The sequence below is a fragment of the Lates calcarifer genome, linkage group LG16_LG22 (genome assembly GCF_001640805.2).
Source record: "Lates calcarifer isolate ASB-BC8 linkage group LG16_LG22, TLL_Latcal_v3, whole genome shotgun sequence".
Taxonomy (NCBI): Eukaryota; Metazoa; Chordata; class Actinopteri; family Centropomidae; genus Lates; species Lates calcarifer.
In genome coordinates, this window is record NC_066848.1 from 1450102 (window position 1) to 1475598 (window position 25497).

A 25497-nucleotide genomic window follows, 5' to 3' on the forward strand; every position below is an offset into this window, starting at 1 on the left:
TAAATGTAATCACGACGACGTTGATTAATTATACGCGTAATTAAAGTTGAACCGACTGGCACATGGCAAATTGCTAAGCCTATCTCTGACATTTGCGTTGTGTCATTGAGTCTGATATCGATTAAATACCCTGCGTGTGGATTACCATTTACGTTTAGCGTGTCAGGTCGGATCGAGTTTCAACCTTTTTGTCCTGCGCATTAGAGACGTTAAGTAATGAAAAAATAGTGCGACGAATGAAAATTTGTCAGATAAACGTAAGAATAAGGATAAAGAGAAACGGAACGAACAATTTAACTCTTTGGTTTAACACACATTGCTGTTTGAATTTCGGCGTTTTATCAGTGTAGCGACTGGAATTGAATACATCTCTCAGCCACAAGATGGCGGCAGATGTCTTCATCTGTACATTCATTACCAGGCACTGGAGCAGTAAGTAATCCGTTACACCGGCTGTCTCATAACTTTACAGTTAAACGGGACTCCTGAGAATAACTTTTCTGTGCTAATACAGATAAAGTCGTTTTGCTAACAGCAATTAGCCACAGGTTATGATTATATTTAGCTTTAGCAAGTCGTTAGAGGGACTATTTGTACTGTTTAAGGTGTGTTGTTGCACCTGCAGGTTTAATATCTGACGAGCAGGTGGTGATTTTCAGACACCTCAACAGTAAAATTCACCTTATTCTACTCAAACAAGTTGTGCAAAGTACAAAGGATATCTGGTTTGGGACATTTGAAAGTCGTGTTATCTGTCTCTTGTGTTTGCTTTGAAAGGGGAACTGATTTCGAGAATGACATTCATGGGATTCACTCTGCTGCTCCTCCTCTTTTTAAATATCTGCCTGCCACTTCTTTAAATCACTTTAGACCGAGCAGTGAGAGGAGTCAGACCGCCAGAGACACCTGAAGACAATGGAGGAATCACCTGGAGGACCGAGCCAGAAAAAAGTAGTGGCAGTGGTGGGCGGTGGTTTGGTAAGACGAAAATGAAAGTGAATTATTAAATCACTGTGGATCTCGTCTTATGATCTCCTGACCGCACACTGACCTTTACTAAGGCTGCTGTCCTCTTTCTAAAGGAGACAGCTCCACAGAACCTTTTAGGAAGGGTAAAGGAAGACTTTAGTTTTTGTACAATGTAGTAAAACAGGTGTATTTGTATTAAAACTGTGGATGAAAGACTATAAGGTCACAAAAAAGTGTTAAGGTGTGGCTATGCCGCCTGCAGAGTGTTAATATTGCACAATTAGGGGATAATTATTCATGTGTGACTGTAAAACACTGTGGTTTTGGCAAGATTTTCAAAGAATTATCTGTGTTCCCCTTCACCCCTCAGGTCGGGGCACTGAACGCCTGCTTCTTTGCCAAAAGAGGCTTTGATGTGGAACTGTTTGAAACCAGGGAAGGTAGTTATTTAAAGCTCTTTTCTTCTGCTGCTTTAAAGTCTACTGAATCAAACACACCCACACATAAAAAATACAGTATTCCTGGGCACAGAGCTTGCTTTTCTAACGGATTACCAAAAATTCAGACACATTGTGTGTGATTTTTGTCAGACATCCGACAAGCCAAAATCGTGAGGGGGAGAAGCATCAACCTGGCTTTGTCTCACAGAGGCCGGCAAGCACTGAAACATGTCGGCATGGAGGAGAAGGTACGCTGGTTAGATAAATTCACTGTTTATCCCGTCCAGGTCGTGGTATTTCTCAGTGCTATATGAAGGACTTCCTTGAGGTTATTAAGGATGTTCCACCTCTCACCTGGAAGGTTTCTTTGGTTCTATAACTAGTGAGGAGACCAGGCATTTAACCCCACACAAGGTCATCGCCTGGTCTGTCCACTAGTCAGTTAGAGCTGAAGTTGCCTTTTTATAGCACTTAAATATACTTGTGTAGATCATCCACTATTCCTGCCCATGTTACCATTTAAGTCTTCTTAAACTACACGTCATAGACCGAAGTCAGGGAAGCTGGATTTCTAGTAATGAAATATTAAATATGCAGCTGTGCCCCGGGGGAATCTGTCCACCCTGCTTTCTTTATGTTGCTCGCAGTCCACTCAAGAAGTTTTAGTCTGGCGTTTAAGGTCAGCAGGCTTTTTTGTTGGTCCACATTTGCTGGACTGAGCATGTTAGGCACGCCTGAGAACTCTGCATCAGACCCTTTTTTTTACACTTGCGTGACTTTTCAGCATGACAAAACAAGGCCTGATTTACAAGGTTTTCAAATATATACTCAGATACTGAGTGGACGAATGGAGTAGCTGAGCCCCTTCTTTCCACTTCGCCTCAAAATCTTTGTTTTTTTTAAAGAACCAATGCAAATTCTGGTTACAAATGTCAAGTTTGATCCTCTGCAATTACGTTTTTCCTCAGATTGTCTCCCAAGGAATTCCCATGCATGCAAGAATGATCCATTCACTGAATGGGAAACAGTCTCCAATCCCTTATGGCAAGAAAGGCCAGGTAAGCCTGCAAATATGTACTTTATCTAACTGAAAAAGCCTCAATTAACTATGTAGCACTGGAATAAGTGATAAGTCAGCAGTAAGAATATATGGTGCAACAGTGAGAATGGTGTTTTGCTCAGAGGATTATTCTGCTACAGCAGTGTTACAAGTGTTTTGTTGCTGGTAAACACACTGTAAGAGTTGCCTCATGTATACTGATTCAGTCTGCACATTAAATATTCATTTCTCAGCTTGCAAGTCCTCACATGCACCAACACAGCCGCTTTGTAAGCACAGAAACACCTAGAAACGACAACATGCACACACACACAGACAGACAGATATGTTAATGTGAAGTGACTCAAGGATACACAACGTGACGATCAGCACAAGTGACAACTCAGTCACAGTCACGTCACAACAGAAGTCCGACTGAAACGAGTTTTGCTTGTCATTAATGAACGTGTCCCTGTTTTTTGTTTGTATGATTAGTTTGTCTGAAAATAGCTTTTAATTACACTGCTCCAGTTCAGCAGGGATTCTGACTCCTCCGACAGGGATTTACATGGTTGAATTAAATAAAAATCTATACGAGAAAGACGGTGGAAACTTGTAGAGCCATGACTGTAGGAGAAGAGGGAGAAGTCTGTCATCCAGGTCATGGTCTTTCTAAGTGCTTTGCGAAGAAGCTGGGCTTGTTCGAGGTTCTGAGGATGTTACACCTCTCATCTGAAAGGCTTCTTCACTTCTCAGTGATGTGACCTCGACAAATCTCAAGGTGTTAACAACCCTCATTCAAAAGAAGCCCTTTGAATAAGGTGAAAGGCCCTGAAACAACCCCAGTTACCTCCATAAAGCTCTGAGAAATGGGGAGAGTTTAAACCCACGAGGCCTCCTGTTCCCACTTTAAATGAACAGTGTGAAGCTGTAGAATTGCACTGTAATAGACTGTTCTCCTTTCAGTACATCCTGTCAGTGGACCGGGCCAATCTGAACAAAGAGCTGCTAACAGGTAAGAACATTAATGGCAGCATTAACACTGAACACAATGTCACAGAATGTGTGCTGAAATAACCAAATTCTACCCAACGTCAAATAGAAATCTAACATTCAAATGATCCAAGAAAAAAAGCTCCTGTATGTTAATCTGACCGCAGTTAAACATGAATGAAAAAGCCACAGAAAATAGACTGTAAAAGCTGGACTTTATGTCACTCTCAGCATGGCACAGGTATAAACTGAAGGCCATGAAATTAACATAAAGGCTGCAGCATTACAAGGTCAGACATGCACAAAAAGATGGAGATTAAATGCACTTTTTATAATGTTATAGGACTGTAAACAAAGGTTTTACCTTCATCTCTCAAGCAGAAGGGTTAAGGTTCCCTTCAGCAGGAGGGGGAGGATTGATTAACAGTCTGCTGTGTCCGGACTCCTTTTTATTAGAATTGTGCAAGTTTCCTGTATATTTTTAACAAGACATCACCTTTCATATTAAACCCCAGGTGTTATGTCATGCATGCATCTGTGATATAAGCCTTTTTTGTAACATTTCACTCCCACAGCGGCAGAGACGTATCCAAACACAAAGCTGAACTTCGACCGCAAGCTGCAGGACTGGAGCGCCGAAACAGGGCTGATGACCTTTGTCAGGTAAATAGTTACCGATCTTACACATACACATACATAACACACAGAGGGTAATCCAGGAGGAGGATCTGCCTGTTTTGAGTCTTTGTTTTAACTTTATTGATCATGTTCTGTCTGTGTTCACACATGTAAACACGCGTGGCCTTGTGCTGTACATGTTAACTCCGGATGGTGATAAACACGTCGCCTCTGAAGCGTCGTCCCCGAGGTTGACGCACAATTTACAACCCAATTAACACTGAAACACCTCCAGGTCTTTTTTTGTACTCATGGGAATCTGTGTACTCATGCAGTGAATTATTAACACAATTAAATTCAGCCTTATCTTATGCGAGCGGTGGTCTGGCCTCTACCTGCACCTGGTTGAAAACGTGGATCAGAACGAGTCACTGTGACATCTGTTTTTGCTGCAGTGAACAGGACACACTCCCCCCTTCCTCCATATTTACTCTCTCCAGCTTGTGTAATTAAATGTACACGGACGGTCTGATGCCACCGCGATAGTCGCCAGGAAATGTTCTGAGATAGAAATCGGCTTTAAATCGATGTACATGACGTCCTTTCCTCTAATGGCCCCGGTCTGTAATCGCACACTAACTCCCTTATTGTGGTAAATCTAATAACACGTTAACGAGCTCTTAGAATATCACTGAACACTGTTTGATATTATTATCTGCTTCAGTTATTGAGTTATAATATCTGGTATATTATGCATCAGATGCACTAGATCCAGTATAGAAAGTGGTCATTATTCCCCTCAGTCTTTGCTTTTGTGACCTGGATAATGAAATTTAGAAATGAACCTTATTTTTTGATGTAAAAAAAAGGTGACTTTGCTTTTCTTCAGTGACATAAGGTTTCAATAAAACAACATATAAATCGAGAGGTGGATAAATTTGAAAGTTTGAAAGTTTTTCAAAGTTTAATTCAAGATATATATAAACATATATTATGTTTGAGGTCAGGAATAATTGAATGAATTATCTCTGGAACACTGTTTGTTGGTGTGAAAAGGAATCTGGCAACACTGAACTGAAAACATTATGTATTCTGCACAGATCATTAAATAAGATGATAAGAAATTATTCAGATGCACTTAATATTGAGTTTATCAGCGTCTTCCTTCGGGTCATTAACGTTCACTGGCCCGTGAACGGCGTCAGATCTCAGAGCCAACGTGTAACTCCAGGCACCGTGACAGGAGCCGTTTGCATGTGGTACATCAGGCCGCCTCAGGGGATGCTGGGAATACTGACGCCTGAAGCAGCTTTACAACACAATCAGCAGAGGCATCAAAGAGTCTAGTGTGTTTATAGCTGCCCAGAGATGCCATCATCATCACTACGTTATTCAGATACTGTCTTTTATATTCAGTAACTTCTGTCTTCTGTGTCTCCATGTGAAAAAAAGATTAAATATCTGCAGGAAATTAAATAAAAAACATCTGAGATACAGTAAAAACTAAAAGCCAGGGGCCTAATTTTCCACTGGACTAATGGTGCAGCCTCCTGCAGAGAGAGATCGTCCAAAAATCTTCTGTGTGCACGATGAAAGGAGAAAGAAAAGCTCAAACACTCAGCTCTCAGTCTGCGAGCACACAGCCACTTAATATATTTTAATATACACTGTTTACACACCTGAGTCTCAGCCTGGGTGACAGGTGCGAAGGCGCCGGGACGCTGCTTCTAAGAAGTCTAATGAAGGTCTGTGACCAAAATGTTGCCTTTGCTCGTCAGTAAATAATTTACTGAGCCGTCAGCTGGTGGGTGTTTGTTTAATATTAGGAAGCCTCAGGCTAAACGTGAGAATAATCGGCTTGTTATTTATTTAAGCTCATATCCAGTGAAGTTAATGTGTCGTGTTAACTTTGTGTTTCTCAGGTCAGATGGATCCGAGGAGCAGGTCGAGGCCGACCTGATCGTCGGCTGCGACGGAGCTTTCTCCGCCATCCGCAAGCAGTTCCTCCGTCGCAGCCGCTTCAACTACAGCCAGACCTACATCCCCCACGGCTACATGGAGCTCACCATGCCGCCCATCAACGGAGAGGTCGGTGCTCTGCACAGTCCCCTGTTTTTCCTCATGCTGCTGTTACACTCAGTTTATTTATTAATTGTTTGTCCCACTTTTATCATCATCCCCAGTTTGCCATGAAGCCTAATTATCTGCACATCTGGCCACGAAACACATTTATGATGATTGCCCTGCCCAACTTGGTGAGTGTGAATTTCCTCTTTCTACAAAGCTACACCTGTAAATCCAGCAGTGTAAGATGTTTATTTGGCAAGCAGTCAGGCACGACTGACCTCTGAGACGTCCTCGTAGAGTTAATTAGCCTCATTAAGAGACGCCTCGTAGCCAGTAGAGGCTTACTCATCAAGAGCTGTCGTCTGCAAAATGTTTTGGCTCCTGAGGTTGAGCCTAGATTTACCACGGCGGTTGTGTCCTCCTTATCTGTCTCTGCCTGACCTCTCTCCGTCTCTCCTGTCCTTCTTAATCCCACAACGATTTTTCCACATGGCTGAGTCAGCACAACGGTTTTTGCTCTCCTCCTCAGTGAGACCAGGTTAAGGCAGCTGACTCTGGAGTGCATTCACACTGTCACTCACTGCCCCAGTTCCCAGGAACACATTAGTGCTGAGAATAAAAAAAAAAAGGAAAAGCATCCTTTTTGCTGTGGATACCATGGAAACAGAGACAGCACTAAAAGACACCACTTACACTGGGCAGGGTTTGGCTGCTATACATTCAGGAGGGAGGATTTTGCAGACCACTCGTTGAGCACTTTATTAGGAACACCTGTATGCCTGCAGTTATCTAATCAGCCAATCACGAGGCAGCAGATACAGGTCAGGAGCTTCAGTTAATGTTCACATCAAACATCAGAATGAAGGAAAAATGACGTAAACATCACCCCTGCTGCTGATTACTTCCATTTTATTCTACTTTATACTTCTACAAATGTTAAACTACTTCAACCTTCTAAGACCCGAGCGGTGACTGTGCATGTTTGATTTCTCCTGCTGTTTGGGATCAGTCGGACCTGATTAGTATAAAAACTAAACCATGTCTTAGAAGAGGAGGTTTGAGTTCACTGCCTAAACAACACAACTCGTCTAAAAGCCTCATGATTGATGAATGTTTTCTAACTCTAAAATGTTCCTTCATTTAGTCTGTGTGAACATTCACTAACAGGCTGTGAACTGAAACGATGAATAATCATCCAGAAAAAAACAGAAACTTTATTTATTTTATTTATTCATCTGTTTTTATTTCAGGACAAGACCTTTACCTGCACCCTCTTCATGCCCTTCGAGGAGTTTGAGAAGATCACCACAGGAGACGAAGTCATTGAGTTTTTCCAGAAATACTTCCCTGACGCCATTCCACTAATAGGAGTGTAAGTGACTTTCTCACCTCCCCTCCCTCCCTCCCTCTGTCTCCCCCGCTGGCTGTTATCTCTGTTCCCTCTCCCTGCCGTTATCTCCTCATCCCAACCTGCCAAGCCATCTCAAAAACACTTTCATTTCCCATCATCGTCCCGTTGGCTCCAGCCACATCCACAGCCACGATCCGTGAAGTGTGAAATTGCAGACTTACAGTCACACGGCTTTAATTAGAGGTGAACCGTGTGTTATGGGTGACGGACAGATAGAGGGGGTGGGGGGGGGTGTGAGCTGTGGAAACACTCCAGGCTCTCGTTCAATTCACTTCCTCTCCGGGTTGATTTTATTTGGAGTGCTCAGCCGTAAACAAGCGAATGCATGTTTTCCTTCCTCTTGTTTAACGTCACCAGAGCAGACAGAGCGCGCTCGTTTCAGCTCATCCAGATGTGACCGATGCTTCTGCAAAAGTCTGTTGTTTAGGAAAAACACAGAGCAGAGTTTGTAATTGTTTTATTCCCATTTGTCTCTCGCAGTGATGCTCTCAAGAGGGATTATTTCCGCTTGCCCGCGCAGGCCATGGTGTCTGTCAAGTGCTCCCCGTATCACATTGGCAGCAAATGCGTCCTCATGGGCGACGCAGCCCACGCCGTGGTGCCTTTCTACGGGCAGGGGATGAACGCCGTAAGTAACGCTAAAACTGAGGAGGAGAAAAAAAGGCAGGAGGGAATTAAAATGGAGACTCATTCATCCCATTCATGCTCCATAGGGCTTTGAAGACTGCATTGTCTTTGATGAAATAATGGAGCAGTTCAATGAGGATTTCAGTAAGTACTTTTTAAGACACAGAAGATGAGCTCACGGTTATTACCTGCATCTGACTCTTCTCCTTGGTGTGCTGCTTCAGGTGCTGTGCTACCTGAGTACACCAGAGTGAGAGTTCCAGACGACCATGCAATCGCAGACCTGGCCATGTACAACTACATCGAAGTAATGCTCTTTTGTTGTAATATGTTTAATAGAGCGGTGCAGGGATGATGTGTTTTTGTCGTCCAGTCCTGGTTCCCTCATTGGGTTTTGGGTTTAAAACCACAGACCTTATTTCAGACATTTAACCAGAAACACACTGACTCTGGGACGAGGGAACAGGAAGAGCTAACATGCTAACATGCTAACTGACTTCCTGGTTTTAGAATCAGTCCTGCATCACTTCCAGCTGTAGCAGGCAGCTGTTTATTTACCTGCTCAGCACCAAACAGCAGGTAGACACAGTTAGCAACGAGCTAACAAGATGAATGTAGTTTAAATGCTAAAGGACTACATATTTCTCTCTGGTCGGTTGAAACGAAACAAAGCTAAAAGGGGAGTAAAAGTCGTTTAAAGTAGCATAAAGGAAAAAACCATAAGGAAAGTAGAAGATCTGTTTCAAAACTGCACAGAAATGCAGTATTAGAGTAAATGTATTTAGTTACATTTCACCACTGAGGATGGCTCACTAGTGTACAGGTTAGGGCTGGTTACTCCCTTCACTCTCACATTCACAAACTCCCCTCCAGCCGCAGCTCTGATTATTCTAATTAAATACCTGTTTAATTGTCTTTCAGCTGCCTGCATCACATGCGTTTGGTCCTGACTGATCACAGCTGTGGTACAAGTTAGGTTAGTTTAATTAGCTCGAGAGGGACTAATAACCCTGAGACTGCAGAACACCCACATACAGTTACAAACCGTTACACTCCTTAATTCATTTAGTTTAACCATCAGTTATTTCCCAGGTATGGAGCTGGGAAACTAAGTGGTGTAAAGACAACAAATAGTGACACTTAAAGATCTTTAATTTAACATTTAACTGAATTTATTTATAAACTGTTTGTATGTGAGATGATGTTTGCAGCCATGAGTCTCAGCTTGTGTGTATCAGTAGATATTTTCACCTTCCATCACGTCTGACAGCTGGACAGCCTCCTAACCATCTGCACATTAAAATTCATGCTCTCAAAACAGCACTAATTGGTCTCAGCACCGTCGTTATTTCCTCACAGATCTTTTAAACTGACTGCAGCACAATACGAGCTGCAGACGGTTCCACTTCACTGACACATGGACTGGTTTTTGTTGGGTTTTTTGCAGATGCGAGCGCACGTCAACTCCAAGTGGTTCCTCTTCAGGAAACACATCGATAACCTCCTGCACTTCCTCATGCCAAAGACAATAATTCCTCTTTACACGATGGTGATTATCCTAATAAACAAAACCGTTTCTGTCGCTTTAATGTGGCTGCAGTTGAATCTAAATCCCAGTTTGTCCTTCGCTGTCTCCAGGTCACTTTCACCAGGACGAGATACCATGAAGCTGTGGCGCGCTGGCACTGGCAGGACAGAGTGAGACGCTTTATTCTTACTACACTTTTTTACCCTTGAACATCTTATTATAATTCAGAAGGAAAGGAGGACGTGAGTTGTGACTCCCTGTTTTTAGAAACATTTGGTTTATTCTGCCACAAACAGAAACGTCTCTGATTCCTCTCGCTCGGCTGTGAGCCAGTTTTAGTCCTTGGCACCAAAACTGTCTGATGTGACCTGTGCTGACGACGTATGTGCTAATGGTCCTCTGTCGGATGGACGGCGGGGGGGTTGGTGGGGGAGTTTCACAGCCTCCCTTGTAAATTGTTTAAACCCCGTAGGGGTGTCTGGGAAAAGGGCGAAATGACCTTGATGGAGGGGGAAGGAAAAGCTGTGTGAAGCAGCAGATACAGCAGCAGAGCACAGACGTTAACAAACAGATAAAATAATGAGATTTGTGGACACAGCTGCAGAGAGCTGAGAGAGGGGAGGATCTGGATGTTACTTTGACTAGTAGTTTGGAGGTCAACACCTTGTCGTGCTCCTCGAGACATGTACTTCACCTCAGAGCTGCTCTGGGTATTAAAATGTGTGTTAGCGTGCAGCTGATATTTCGCTCCCATGTGAGCTGAGTTTATACTGGAAGAGACAAATAAATATGAATCTGATTCAGGAGAAGAGTCTTTTGGTGCGTAGACCCAGACTTTAGGTTTGACAGCTGATTGGCTCAAGGCGAGTGTTTGAGGTTGTGATTGGATGAAAACAGGAATTGGCAGGTGAGGTTTAGAGATAGCAGGACACAGCTTGTGACTCAGGTGTCATGTGCAGAGGGAGAGTCTTTCAGTGGAGTTAGCTTTTCAGTCATGATGTGTTTAATTCCTCTGGGAGACTGAATTCATTTACCTTCACGAGCTGATGAAGATTCTTCTTCATTCACTTCACAGGTGATAAACCGTGGCCTGCTGTTCAGTGCCACAGGAGCTCTCCTGGGAGGCTCCTTCCTGCTCATTAAAAATCCTCCTGATATCAACAAGCTCCTCGTCCCCGCGGAGAAAATGTGGAGCAGGCTCGTGGCCCTCAGGACCTCCTGAGTCTCTGACAGACAAGTGTGAAGACTGGAGTGTAAAACGCTGGAAGGAGGTGGAGGAGCGAGGGGGGGGGGGTCTACATTTTAATTAGAGTTTGAGTCCTCTAATTGACAGTGAAGGCTCCGCCAGGCAAATGAATATTCTGCACTAATGATTGTTGTAACTTAAACCTGTCACAATGATTGATCATATGATTTTCTAACACTTCATCAGTGTTTATCTTTAGATTGAATTATTTTCAGGCCATCATCACCGTCATTTTAAAATGAAAATCTGAGTGTTAAACTCAGGGTCGAGGGCACACGTGTATGAGTTTAAATGTTAATAAATGTTCCCTCAGCTGATAGATACGACTTTTAACTGTGGTTCTTCAGGTTGGATCTGAGTGATCAGACCCAGAGAGTTCAGAGTGAAGCTCAGTTAAAAACCAGCGTTCATCTCTGAGATCCAGGAACATAATCAGAAACAGAGTTTGGTGTTTGTTACAGCCGCAGCACTTCCTGCTCCAGAAGGAGAGGAGGATCATGGGTAATATATACATCGATAGGACTACACAATCAGAGCTTTGGTAAAGAGATAAACTTTGTTTTCTCTACGTGAAAACCACTGAAAGACTCGGACCTGGAGCAGGGATCAAGATCCAGGTTCAGCTGACCTGGATCTACAGAATGACCCAGGTTTATTCCAAGATCATCAGACATGAGACCACAGAGTCCAGACCTGAGGGTCTTTAGGATTTGATGGAGAATTAACTCTGGATGGAAATAAATGAATGAAACGATGCTGCAGTGAACCTGCTGTACTCAAAGCTAACGATGTCTTGTTTTTTTACCGAGTAGTTTATCTTGGTTTCTTTAATCCACATTAAAGTGTACAAACAGGTTGTGGTTTAACAGTGAGTTTTCACGTCTTCATCTTCTCTTTCTTCTCTTCTGACTCTGTGAGAAAGCTGAGAGTACACCAGCTCAGTAGCTTAAAATATGAAACCTTTATTGAATCCATACAGTAATGTCAGTGTGTGCACTACGTTTGATGGTTAAGGAGCTAAGGCTTATTTTCCACGTTCCCTTAAACAAACCAAAACCCAGGTCCACGACTCGGCCGGGCTCTGAACGCTCCACAGTCCCACAGAGTCCATTACACTTCATGGTGGATCTGACAAATAAGTGTGAGAGGAACACAACTGTAAACTACATCACCACGGCTGATGTTAGATGAGGATACTAAACGCTGTCGGGACGTGTTCAGCCGACAGGTGGATAATTACAGTTAACTGGTGACGAGTCTGTAACTGTGTGTAGACGCAGAAACGTCACCGGAGGTCAGACGGGATTGTTTTGGCTTGGAATTGCATGTTACATCCTAAGGCATACTGAGTGGTGGTGAGGAGGAGGAGGAGGAGTCCAGTCCGGATCACAGTGGCCTCACTTGGATGACGTTGACCTCCGAGGAGCCTCCGGCCTGGGAGGTCACGTCCAGGTGCTGGAAGTTGTCGCTGGTGATGATGAAGACGATGGAGGAGGAGCTGAAGGTCACCCTCTTCTTGGGTCGGTCCCTGGTCCCGCAGGAGCCGGACACGACGATGGGCCGGATGGGGCGCTGGGCCGGAGCCAGGGGGCGCTCTTTGAGGCTGCGCTGCAGCCAGGAGAGCCGCGAGCAGAGCAGCTGCAGCAGACAGCGGCGGAACTGAGGAGGAGATGACAGGGTGGTGTTTAACAACAGACTATAAGTGACCATTTCTCTCCTACACACACGTTTAAAGACCCTGATGCAGATTTTATTCTCTTCTCCCACATGTGCAGAATATTCCCTCGAATCATTTGAGTAAAAAAATTTTTTCTGCTCAGGCCACAAAGTGCAGCAGCAGAGGAGAACAAACCATCAGTCCTGTTTGATGCCATTGATTTGCCCTGTTTACCCACATTAAATTCTAAGTTCAGGCCACGAGGGGGTGAAAAAAATCGACCGAACCGGCAGAGCGCAGCCAATCAGAGCTCTCCAGCGAATCGTAAAATGTGTTCCAGACAGAACACAAACCTTTCTGCTCATGAACACATAGATGAGCGGGTTGTAGGCCGTGCTGGACTTGGCAAAGAACGAGGGGATGATGGCGAGCGTGGGAGAGACCATGCTCTTCCTGCCGAAGGCCTCCATCATGGACACGACGGCGTAGGGCGTCCAGCACACCAGGAAGCAGGAGATCATCAGGAGGAACATCACGGCCACCTTCTTCTCGTAGCGCAGGATCTTGATGATCTGAACCGTCTGCAGGTCCTGGATGGAGCGCAGCTGCAAGAAACACAAGAGATGCTGCGTCTGTTTGTTTTACTGACACAGGATTTAATGATTTAAACTGCTGGTTCTGACCTTTTTACACTTAGAGTCAAGTCACACCTGTTTATAAAGCCTCTACTCTCCTCATACTGAAACACAATGAACAGAGAAATGTTTACGTCACTTATGGACTGACTCCTCTCACTATAGAAAATGTTGTGGAACAGTTTTGCAGTTTTTTGTCTTTTTTGTCCGAATAAATATACATTTTAATTTTAATTTCACACTGTGGTTTGGAACACAGCGGTGAGATAAGAGATAAGATAATCCTTCATTAGTCCACAGCAGAGAAAAAGATAGAAAAAGGCATAAATCGGAGTCAAATACCAGACGTGATATAAACACTGTTCACCTGCTGTTTGCACGTTTGTGTAGAGTTTTCATTCATGTTCTCCCTGAAACCAAACTGCAGAGAACACACCTTAACTCCACTGAACATGAAGTATCTTCTCTCTGCAGGACTGACTGTGTATCATAAAGAGATAAAGAGTGTAGCTGACACGTTTCCTTCATTAATGAAAGTGAAAGTGAGCGACACCTGTCACTGAGAAGATTCTGTTTACGACCAAACATCTGTTTACATGCAGCTGTATCTCCAGCTGCTAACAGAACAGAAACCACGTCGCAGTACCTCAGGAACAGAGCGGGTGACTGACACTGGATTAGATTATAACCTTCAGCTACAGAGATGAGATGATAACTGACTCTCAGGACAGTCTACAGCAGCTGACTGAATCACTGCGAGCTTCTATTTTTACTCTGTTTTTATTTATGTTCCGATCTACTTCCATGTTAATGTTTGTCTGATGTCGAGGTTTTCAGACGAGGCCGAGTGCTGCATCTTTCCTTCTCTTTTCCATCCACAGCCTGAAATCCTCTGAGTGCTTCTCTTTGAAGATTTTCATAGCATCTCCCAGAATGCAGTGACGTGTGCCGAGTCCCCGCAGGAAGAAGCAGCTCAAACTACAGGAAGCAAAGACACCCAACTGTGACGCAGACACACATCTGACAAACACATTCCTTTATTTCCATCACAGGCAAAGAAACTCTCCAGCGTGGTCCTCACCTGTCCCTCATTACCAGGCTGATAACACCCTGACTCTGAGGCTCAGCACCAGCACGGCCAACAAAGAGAGTCCCAGGCATATTATGATAACAGAGTGTGTAATGAAAGAGGAGTGAAAGGCAGCACTCAGCCGGTGAAGGTCAAGAAGTTTCTTTTCATGTGCACAGACTCTGCTGAAGATTGAACAGAGGAGCAGAGAGGAGGTGATCACCTGAGCTGGAAGGACTGATCCAAACGTCCACACTCACTGAGTGTGTGAGGGAGAGAAACCAAACCATCTGCATGTAAATATGAACAGAAAACTCAGCAGTGATTCAGAAAAACACATGAATCTTTTAACCTGTGTTAATGACGCTGTGTTTGCTGCAGGTTCAGATCAGACCTCCGGCCTTAAAGACGAACGAGGTGAAGGTAAAGTGAAGCTCCATCACTCACCAGGTGACGTCAGTTAATTCATTAAGTGAGGGCTCAGAGCTTCAGGCTCAGGGAGGAGGGGACACTGGGACTGAGCCAAAGTCTGCTGTAGTCAAAGTGCTGAGATAAATGAGTCAGCTGAGGTGGGAACTACTTTGGGAATCGATATTTTTGATGATTTTAGGCTTTAAAATGTAAAAAAAATGCAGATTTTCCTCATTTTATATTGAAATGACTGAAGATCTTTGGGCTCTAAGAAACTTTTATGGATATTTTTCAGGTTTTTTTGACGTTTTAAAGAATAAAAGATTCATAAATTCACTGGAAAATACCCTAAAACGAATCATCACTTTCTTTGACCAGCATCCCTCCATTCACACTCAGTATTCATTAAACATGCAAACAAACAGGCGTCTCACCATCTGCACCGTGTAGAGGATGTTCCCGTAGCAGTAGATCATGACGCCCACGGGCACGAAGAAGCAGGCGAGGAGGAAGAAGAGGATGAAGGAGGCGTCGTTGGGGTCTTTAGACGCCCAGTCCAGAGAGCAGCCGAGCCGGTGGATCTCCAGAGTGTAGCGGTTCCAGCCCAGCAGAGGGGCCCCCGTCCAGGCCAGGGAGTAGAGCCAGATGTGGGCGATGGCCCGCCACGCCCAGGGGAAGTCCACCACCTGGGCGTGGACCACCCGGATGTAGCGCTCGTAGGCGAGGGCGGCCAGCGTCATGATGGAGACGATGCCTGGCAGAGCAGGAGAGAGACAGAGGCGAGTGATGCAGAGCTGCAGGATCTGGGTCAGTAGATACTCATCCTCCTCTGGATAAACACAACTCTGAGAACTTCACACACTCCCACACACACACACACACACACACACACACACACACCTTCCTACAGTCTGATTTAACCAGTTTTCTGTGGCGTTAAAGCTGAAGAGCACAAACCAGAGTCACGTTAACCTCCCGAGACCCCGAGTCCTCGTCAGCCGACGCTTCACACATCAAGATAAAAGTGTGGTTTGTTTTATACTCATCAGGTCCAAGACTCAACCAGAGGAGGTCCAACTGATCCTGCAGGATCCACGTTCAGGGACTGAGCCCGAGCTCCGGATCCTCAGCCTGGGTTTCAGCAGCAAGGACGAGCACTGACAGGACGCTCTGCTGCAGCCCAGTGTGTGAGTGTGTGTGTGTGTGTGTGTGTGTGTGTGTGACTGTGTGTGTGTGTGTGTGTGTGTGTGTGTGTGTGTCACCAGCCTCCACCATGTACGACCTTGTGTCTTCATGTGTAAAAGTGTCACACAGACAGAAATGGAAATTGTGTATCTGCAGCTCTGCACCCAGGGAGGAGGGTGTGTGTGTGTGTGTGTGTGTGTGTGTGTGTGTGTGTGTGTGTGTCCTTCCTGCTCAATGTCACCACTGTTTATTAAAGAAGATGCTTTTAATGTGAAATCCAAACTCTCTGTTCTGACTGAGGAGAGAAAACTGACCTGAGATCTGTTCAAGGTTAGATTCCACTGCAGCTCCTCACTGTTTTTAAAAGCCACATTAACACTTTACTGCACATTGATTCCCAACGACTCACCGCGCTGATTTTTACATGATTAAACAGCTGTTATTGTGGATTCTCTCAGAATAAAGAGGAGGATTTCTCCCATAAATAAAGAATTACAAACTCACGCTCAGATAAAGAAAGTTTTTTCCTCTCACCGAACAAGCTGTTGCTGAATCCGTCCCAGACGCACGTCGCCTGGCTCCAGATCCATCCGCCTTTGACGCACGAAGCAAATGTGAAGTTGATCCCGATGACAGAAACCAGCAGGTCGCTCAGACTAATGTTGACCAGCAGCAGATTGGTGGGAGTCCGCAGCCGCTTGAATTTACAGTAGAGGATGAGGACGAGCACGTTGTTCCAGAAGCCGAACACTCCGATGGTTCCGATGGTGAACGCGAGAAGTTTGTAAGTTCCGACGGTGAACGCGTCCTGCTCGGGACTCCTCTCGGTCCTGGTCTCGTTGGCAGGATTCATTGCGCGGATGAAAACTTGGTTTCCAGCATGGTGCTGCATACGCGCGCGCGCGTATGGTCAGAGTCGGAGCCAGCGCGCGCTGCTTCTCGACCGTCGCCTCCTCCACGCGCTCCCCGCGCCGCTCATTCAAACCGAGCCGGAGAGAGTGTGCCCAAACTGGGTCAGCGTACCACCGCCAAGGTGGACGGGTTATACACGGCGTGTTTCCGGTGGGAGTTTCAAAATAAAACAGGGTTTGACCTACATCTCTGCGGACGAACACGAGCCTCGTTCCAGCGGATTTAAAGCTGTTTATTTAAAGAACACACACAGGAATCATCAAAAACAACGTTTATAAAGTGTCCTCTGATATTATAAATCAATATATTAATAAAAGATTCAGCATTTCATCTGTATTCAACCGTATACACACTGTAATCTTTTATTTTGAAACCAGACTCTCCTCCTAATCTCCTCTTACTGTGGGAGAATTGATTTAAGCTTCACCTCAATAAAAGCGTCATTTGTTGTGATTATGTTTTATTCATTCACACCTCTGCACCAACACTGATCATATGTGTCACTGACTTTACAAAGACAATGTTTTGAAATGTTTAAATAAAGCAGGACTGGTGTCTAAACATGGAGACGCTGTGTTCAGGAGCAGCAGAAACTGTTCAGGCTGCTGACAAAACAGAAACATCTGTCTCTTTGTACAGATGTTGTTAAGCTTTATGGATGAACCTGACATCCTGCTGTAAGTGCTTTTATTCCAGGTGTTAGCATGGAAACACCTGGAGGTGGTCAGGTCACATCTCAGCCAATCAGACGCACAGTTTCACCTGTTCAACCTGCTCACACCTGGTGTTAAACTCCAAGCTGGTCTGGCTCTCAGCCAGGTGTAAATGCAGTCTATGCAACATGGCAGCATGGCTCCTGCTCTGACCTTTGACCTCTGATGCATGGAGAGCTCAGAGGTCAAAGGTCAGAGACAGCAGGTTACAGTGACAGGTAGAAACAGAAGCTTCAGGAAACCAGGTGTTTTTCAACCACATTAAACACACCAGGTGCAGCCTCTCCTCCTCCCTGACGTTTCAACATCTCTCTCATTTTCCTCCACAGAGAAATGAAATGTGTTGAAATGTTGGTCTGCCTCGCTGAGGGGTTTCCATTCAGGTTTAGTTAGCTCTCCTTCTTACCCCCAGGACGTTAGAGAAGAAGCTCTGAGGTCAGTCATCGTGCTGGAAACCAGATCCTGTGTCTCAGCTACACATCTCTCCAACACAGATCAGAGCTGCTGTGATTCTTTACTGCGTCACGTTTAGATTTGAAATCAAAGTTTATGGGGATCGACTGTGGAGGAGGCAGAGGAGGACTTTACGAACCTGAACCTCCTCTTCCTGTGAGATCATCTCAGCTCTCACCTCTTCCTGGTTCCAGGTCCAATCAAAACGTAAAGCCGCCGCTGGTCAGACTGACAGAGGCACAGAGAGCTTTGTGTTCTCTGTGGATCTAATGTGATAAATGGTTCAGTAGAACAGAACCTGGGTGCAGTCTGTTCTGTGGAGGCGTCACTCTCTCATGTTTCCTTACACAACCTCTCCAGTCTCTCCCTCAGAACCTGAGTTTCCTCTCAGCTTCTACAAGGTCAAATCATTTCTCACAGTCTTTCTCTCGGTTTAATAAAAAGCAACAGAACATTATTAAAGGTAATATCTGAGAGAATATCTTCACTTTCCCCCCTGAGACGCAATTACTCCGACGTCCCCTCCCTCTGCTGTGTTGGCTCCGTACTGGTTTTATAATAAAGTGGCTTTTCACTGTCACAAACATCAGACGTGACGAAGCTCCACCACCACCACCCGCTCATCCACAGTCCTTCATCCACATCCTGCTGCAGTGTGTCTGATGTGGAGCAGAGAGGAGGTGATTTTCAGCGTGACCACACAGCTGAAAACAAAGGTGTTCATTTGTTGACTTTCTTCATTTATACTCTCTGCTTTTTTAATTAAAAACACAATCCTTATCTCAAATGAAAAGTCCTGCACCAGAAGGATAAAAAATAAAAAAGCTGCAGAAGAAGAGAGTGAATGATTTCTGCTTCTGGAAACACAGACCAACAGAGAAGTGGTTCAACATTTGGGGAGATATGCTTGTTCCCTGAGTTAAAAGAGAAAATGAGCTGCTCTCATGTCTGTGCTGAGTATGAGGCAGGAGGTTAGCCTAGCTTAGCATAAAGACTGGAAACAGCTTCATTTTCTTTGTATTCCCCAGCTGTTGCTCTGGTTTTACTCATGAAATCACCCAATAATAACCCAGACCAGATCCCTGCTGGTCCTGACCATGAAGAGCTGATTGACAGATCCTGACAAACTTCCCTCCGACTGTCACAGCATCTGAAAAAGCCTCCTGACTCACATCTGGACCACTCCTACAGCAGCTGCTGCTCTTTTCCTTTTAAGAAATGTTAGGTAGAAATAATGCATGTGCCTAAAAACCTGCCTGAGCCTGTCACATCATCGCTGCTGTCTGACAGGGATTAGCAGGGAGGATGATGCTGTGTGGAGTGTGTGCATGAGTTAAGAGGAAGTGTGTGTTCAGCTTTTCACATCTGTTTTGAAGCAGCTAAACTGCCTGTGTGTTTTCAGGCTGGCAGCTCAGGGTGTAAGCCGTGATATTTCCTTCATTCTCAGGGTGGAGGAGAGCACCTGTCACTCACATTTTTCATCTTTGCTCCTCGCTGTCGCTGCAGTGTCTTTGCCTGAGGAGCTGCTCTGTCTTATTACAGGAGCAAACAGATGTAAACATCACCTGCAACAAGTTATGTCATCGCTGAGTGTCTGGTTTCTGTTAGACTGGAATCCCTCCTCTGTAAACTCACTGAATCAGTTTGTTTTAATGTTTTCACGTGTGCAGCTACAAGTCGGCCAGAATTAAAGTCTAATCACAGGGAGGCACAGATCGCTGGCCCAGTTCTGCCCCCGCAAAAAGCAACTTAATTATGGCGCTCAGTGATGTCAGGTAATCTCTTAAAGGGATTCAGAGGAGCAGACTCCAGATTAACATGCTAACCTTTGTGCTGCATCTTTATTCAGTTATGAATAATTCATTAGAGTAAACCAAGTCTTTCTTCATTCCATGGAATAGTTGGAGACACATGAAGAGCTCGTTGCTGCTCTCTGAGGCTCAGACTGTGCAGGTATTCTTGGACACTTCAGATCTGTTCCCCCCCTGGAGGTTTCTCCTCGGCGGAGGCTCGGATCCAAAAAGGTTTTGTTGTCAGGCTCGTGTCTGGTGTTTCAGAGCCAGACCAGTGTCAGGAGCTGTTAAATATTTCAAGCTGAACTATTCAGAATGATTATGTGTCATGATGAACACACAGAGACTCTGCTCTCATCAGCATCGTTAGCACCTGAAACTCAAGTTCGATGCTCATGTTTAAGCTGTTTCCATTTGATTGGACTGTGTGTCCTCACAGCCGGTTTCATCTGATCTGATTTTATATCTTTAAAGTTAAAAGCCAGACCAGCTAGATGTCCTATATACTGGACATTACATCTGTCCCACTGCTCATCTGTGTGTTTATCTGTATGGATCTGTGATAAATAAACAAATAAATAAATAAACACAACAGAGCGAGCGGCAGATAATGACCCAGATATTTCCCAGGAGACTGAAACTGAACTCTGATATACGACTCCAGATTAATGCTAATATTGCTCTGTCTGTTGTATGCATAAATTAATAATAATAATAATAACAGGGAACTGTTATATTGTATAAAATAATATGTGATGATGCTGTAAAAAGAAAAAGAAAAGTCAATAAAAAGCAGCTTCACACACAGATTCATCTGAATGTCAGGGTTGTAAAAGTGATCAATAACCCATTGATAACTGATCAGAACAGTATGCTGGAGCTTGGTTAACACATGTTTATGTAACTGCTTTCTGTACAGTATCTGTTCAGAGCTGTTGTGTGTTTTCAGCGGCTTTGAGAGATGGAATATTTTTTCCTCTCTCTCCTGACCTACATCTCTTCACAGACACTTTTTCCTTTTGTGCGAGTCTCTTTTTTTTGTTGAACTCTCCTTTGAACGCTGACTTTTTTCCTCTTCCTCAAATGTCTCTTGTCTTTTGTCTCTGATGTGACTGACATGAGCTTTTTTTGTACAAGGCTGGTAAAGGTTTGCAGACACACACACCTCCTCCTCCTCATCCTCCTCATCCTCCTGCACCAAACAGACGATGACCGACTTCATCCATGGGTTTTAAGGTCATCCAGAGCCTCCACCATCAGAGTGAGCTGCCTCACTCAGTCACTCCTGTCTCCTCTGTGTTTATATGTATCATCATCCTTATATAACGAGCAGCTCTCCCCTCTCCTCTCTGTGGAAACATGCACTGCAGCAGCCCTCAGCGTCATCTTCAATGTCCTCTGCTGTCTCCGAGAGAGACGCTGATTCACAAACAACTGGGTGTTCGTCTTCATCACACTAACTGCCCTCAAAACACACACACACACACAGAGAGACAGGGGTGTGTGTGTGGAGGAGGCTCCTCTGAGAAACTGAATCCAATTTATTGTGGTTTCACAATTTAATTTGCATCGTTAACGTCCTGTGCTCCGGGTCAGGTGATCACATCATCTTTAACAGCAGCTGCTCAAGGTGTGCAGACTCAGCGACAAATAAATCCTCATGAATTCAGGTTATAAAGAGCCACTGTTATCACCTGAGTTTAATGTAGCTGATGCATTTTACACTGACTGTATACACAGGAGATGGAGTCTAATCAGTGGCATGTGACGCACCTGCACCAGGTGTGTCAGTCAGTCTTTGTCTCCTCACAAACAGGAAGTTCTCACTCCTGGCTCTGACTCTGTATCTCCCATCTGCTCCTTTGTGTTTATTCTTCATTTCATAGTAAATAAATGAGCTGGTTGTTCAGTATTTTCGTTGCAGTCTAAGAGCTGGGCTGGTAAGCTTTTAGATAGAGTCAGGCTAAGCTAAGCTAAGCTGAGCTAAAATTTGCAGCAGGAAGTCAATAAGTGATCCTGAAATACTCCTTCCTACCTGCACAGTGTGTTTTAATCATTTTAAACGAGGCTAACGTTCATCAACAGCTCGTTTTCTTTCTTCCACAACCTTAAAAACCTTCTTGTTTCTCCTCCGGCTCCAGCCTCTGCTGTGACAAACCACATTAGACTGAGGAGACAAACACTTCCTCTCCCTGACTGAGGCTTTCTCACAGATGGATCGTTGGTCTTAATCTTCCTCTGGGCTCAGGTGCTTTGTTCCATCTTCCACAGATACAGACGGAGGGCAGCGGTGTGCCCTCTTTGTTAAAGTTTCTACCTTCAATCAGCTCGTTAGCCATTTCATCAGCACTGAAGAGTCTTTACATCACTAATTATCTGTTTAAATAAGATTCTTAAAAAGATGAGATCATCTAATGAAACATTTGGATTGATGGGGAAGGTGTTTTTTAAGGTTTCAGGTTAGTTTTTCACCTGTTCCTATTATGTTTTGCATGATTTTTGTTTGTTTTTTATTCTGATTTGTGTGAAATAATAAAAGAAAATGAAATTGAATGAACATTTGTCCACTGAACACCTGAATCCACAAACCTTTCATTGCACTAAAAGTCACTATTTCTAAGTTTTACTCAAATTGCAGAGCGTGCTTTGTGTCAGCCGCTGTAGAGGAAGGTGTAATCAGACATCTCAGGTACCAGCAGACTTTACTGCATATCTATGAGCTATTCTCAAAGGAGAATCATACTGTCGACGCAGCGCTGAGGAATCATGAGACGAAAGGTCACAGCAGAGGACTGAGACTGCAGAATCCAGGATTAGTGTCAGACAATATAGTAAGTCTGCGTTTTATTTTTACCCAGAACTCCAGAGTGAGGCAGACGACTGGAAATGATAGTGAAAATGGAAGTGATACTCTGCAGCCAGGTAAATGTCACACAGGTATCGACACAGACGCTGCTCACAGAATATCTTATTACTTGTATTGATCTTATGTTATAAGTGTGCACCATATACACACTATAAGAGTCTGTCACCATTATGAATAGGATTCCTACAGAGATAGTCCTTTTTATACTCTTTTTTTTTTAAGAGTAAGAACCGTTTTATCACCACCAGACTCCATTGACAAAAACAGGAATTTTACTGAGCAGAACACAGGAGTTTCTGGAATACCACTGCCTCTATCTGCGTGGTACTTTTACTTATTTAAAGTATCTGATTACTTCTTCCAACACAAAAAGTCACACAATAACACAAACACACTAACAGATGGAGGCAGTGGTATTCCAGCAGCTCCTGTGTTCTGCTCGGTAAAATTACTGGTTTTGTCAATGGAGTCTGGTACTGTAATTCCTATCAAACATTTACAGCCAGAAACAGGTAAAAAAAATCACCTGATATCACTTCAGCAGAAATAAACAGAATGAGGGGGTTGCTGTGAGTAAATTAAACAGCTGGGACTGACACCAGTCTTGCCTCCTGTGGTGAAGCTGATGAAAAGGGCTCAAGCTTCAGACTTCCATCCCCATTCAGCAGACCCCACAGGCTCTGAAAACTTATAGACCTGTGGGGGGCTGAAACCAGATCACATAGTCAGAGGATGGTGACAGTTCAGAGCCACCTGATCCAGCTAATCTCCTCATGGAGGGAACACACCTGCAGCCACGTCCTGGCTAGGTGTAAGGTGGACGGAGGTCAGGTGGAGGTAACAGTTTACTTCATCACTTAGTAGTAAATTATTATGAAATGCCATTTTTTGGAGGCGTTTAAAGTCACACACCAACCTGTTAGCTTGTGAGATTTAAAGGCCGGAGGTGTTTTTCCTCACCTGGTGATCACTTTCAGAGCTCTTCATGCTCAGATCTCCTGCAGCAGACTCATGTATAGAAAGACCAGAGCACCTGTTTTATGCTGGTAACATGACCCAGAACTAATAGAAACTGACTAAGCTCCAAATCCATACATATGGATTTCTACCCTTTGCAGTTTGGAGTCGTCTTGAAGCTGAACAGATGCGTCCAAGTCAGATACAAGGAGTTAGAGTCTGGAGCTGTGTCTTGGCCGGGTGTTGGGGTTTGATGCCAGTCACACAGTCTCTGCTGTATGAGTGAATCTGTGTGTTATCACATCCTGCAGGAGGATTGAGTCTGTGTTTTTAAAAGCTAAGTGAAACGTGCTCCGTCCTAACACCTCCAGTAACCTTGATCCATCACAAGGCAAATATTGGTCAGATTACTGATACGAATACCAGTCTTTATGAATATTTATGTCCTGGGTAGGAATCTTGTGTTTCCTCTTTGTCCGGGTATCCGCCTGGGAAAATTATATTCCCGCTCCGACCCCATAACTCCAGCTGCCGGTGAATTATTCAGCAGTTATTTAATGTGGAGCCAGAAAGACGTGAGGGACAGACGTGGCACAAAGTTTTCAAAGTGTTTACTCGAGCTCTTTCAGGAAGCCTGCTCTTAATGTGTCAGTGTGACCCACATGCCTGCAGCTCTTGGGTTGTGATGATGATAAACAGTGGAAGTGGATCAGTGTGTCACGCAGAAGGAAAGGCGGGTGAACAGCGACCTGCAGAGTCCCACAACAGGTTTTCTTATGGAGCAGGAACCAAAACCTCCACCAGTCCTCGCAGGTTCAGTCACCAGTTCTTTATCTATGGACCTGATCCACAACTTTAATACTTGATGCTTGATGTTAACTGTGTCCTTTGGTCAGAATGTCCCGGAAAAAAGCTGATCTGGGACGTCATGCCTCCTGCTGCTCCCACGATCCTGCTCGACGGCTGCTCTTACATCTAAAATGTATTAGTGTTATTGGTAGTCTAATTGCTAGAGATATAAATCAAAAGTAAATTAATTAAATTAACATACATATACAAACATACAGTTTTAACTATAAGTCAGAAAACTGGACCATTATGTCCTGAGTTTCTCTTTTGTTCAGTCCTGGTGTCTGTTACTGTCCCAGAAATATATCTGAGCCATGACCAGGAGCGTTTCTGGGAGCTGACAGGGTCTGGGATTCAGTTCAGATATTCCAGACTTCCCTCTCCCCAGCAGTGTTTTCCAGCTCCTTCTGGGGGATCCTGAGGCGCTCCCAGACCAGATGGGACATATAATCCCCTCCAGCGAGGTCTGGGTCTACCCCGGGTTCCAGGGTGAGGAGCTCAGAGTAGAGCTGCTGCTTCTTCGCCTCGTTCTCACTTTATTAATGATATTTCTGTGCTTACAGTTTCTTTTCTCTCCTTTTTGTTTCTCGTCTCGTCTCCTTCATGTTTCTAGAGTTCATGTTTTGCTTGTTTGACCTCTTTTAAGAGCCCGCTTCATTATTAAAGGTGCATATTTTCATTCATTCGTATTTTTGGATGTGTTTTGTCCTTTGACTAACTAACACTGCTGCTGTAGACTGTGATGCAGCCGGTGCCTTGAGTTTTGTCTTAAACCATTATTTGATTTTAAAGAGATAATCAGAGCATTATAGATTAAAACAATGAATAATGGGCTGTGTAGAGAAATCTAATTTCTGTCCAGCTGACTTCCTCTTTCAGGAACTCAAGCTGCAACTGAACAAAATGGCTTTAATCAACAATTCAGTGGCAAATTTTGACATTTATTGAGATAAAGAGTAAATGATTATCACTTTAAACTTTGAGCCACTTCAGTCTCCCCATAAAATCTGTGAGTCTCAGAGCATCTTCTCTAATCCTGCTGTCACACCTGACTGTCTT

At 44.2% G+C, this 25497-nt stretch overlaps 2 protein-coding genes across 3 annotated transcripts; one reads left to right on the forward strand and one right to left on the reverse strand.

Annotated features, from left to right (window-relative positions):
* The first annotated feature begins 253 nt into the window (after positions 1-253).
* Positions 254-11257, forward strand: LOC108886291 (kynurenine 3-monooxygenase). 2 transcript variants are annotated; one of them, XM_018681076.2, is made up of 16 exons: positions 254-432; positions 871-978; positions 1340-1409; positions 1560-1657; positions 2378-2467; positions 3415-3463; positions 4017-4104; positions 5982-6147; positions 6243-6314; positions 7377-7498; positions 8018-8165; positions 8251-8308; positions 8389-8471; positions 9612-9713; positions 9803-9862; positions 10768-11257. In XM_018681076.2, the coding sequence occupies exons 2-16, from the start codon at positions 916-918 to the stop codon at positions 10912-10914; spliced, it is 1416 nt and encodes a 471-aa protein (XP_018536592.1). In that variant the 5' UTR covers positions 254-432; positions 871-915; the 3' UTR covers positions 10915-11257. The 2 variants fall into 2 exon arrangements, with proteins under 2 accessions (XP_018536592.1, XP_050932522.1); XM_051076565.1 differs by lacking the exon at positions 254-432 and having other exon boundaries at positions 853-978.
* A 623-nt stretch (positions 11258-11880) lies between these two features.
* opn3 (opsin 3) lies at positions 11881-17125 on the reverse strand. The gene is made up of 4 exons (XM_018681078.2): positions 16430-17125; positions 15145-15464; positions 12949-13200; positions 11881-12597 (listed from the first exon to the last, which is right to left on the reverse strand). The coding sequence occupies exons 1-4, from the start codon at positions 16785-16787 to the stop codon at positions 12325-12327; spliced, it is 1203 nt and encodes a 400-aa protein (XP_018536594.1). The 5' UTR covers positions 16788-17125; the 3' UTR covers positions 11881-12324.
* Between the last annotated feature and the right edge of the window lie 8372 nt (positions 17126-25497).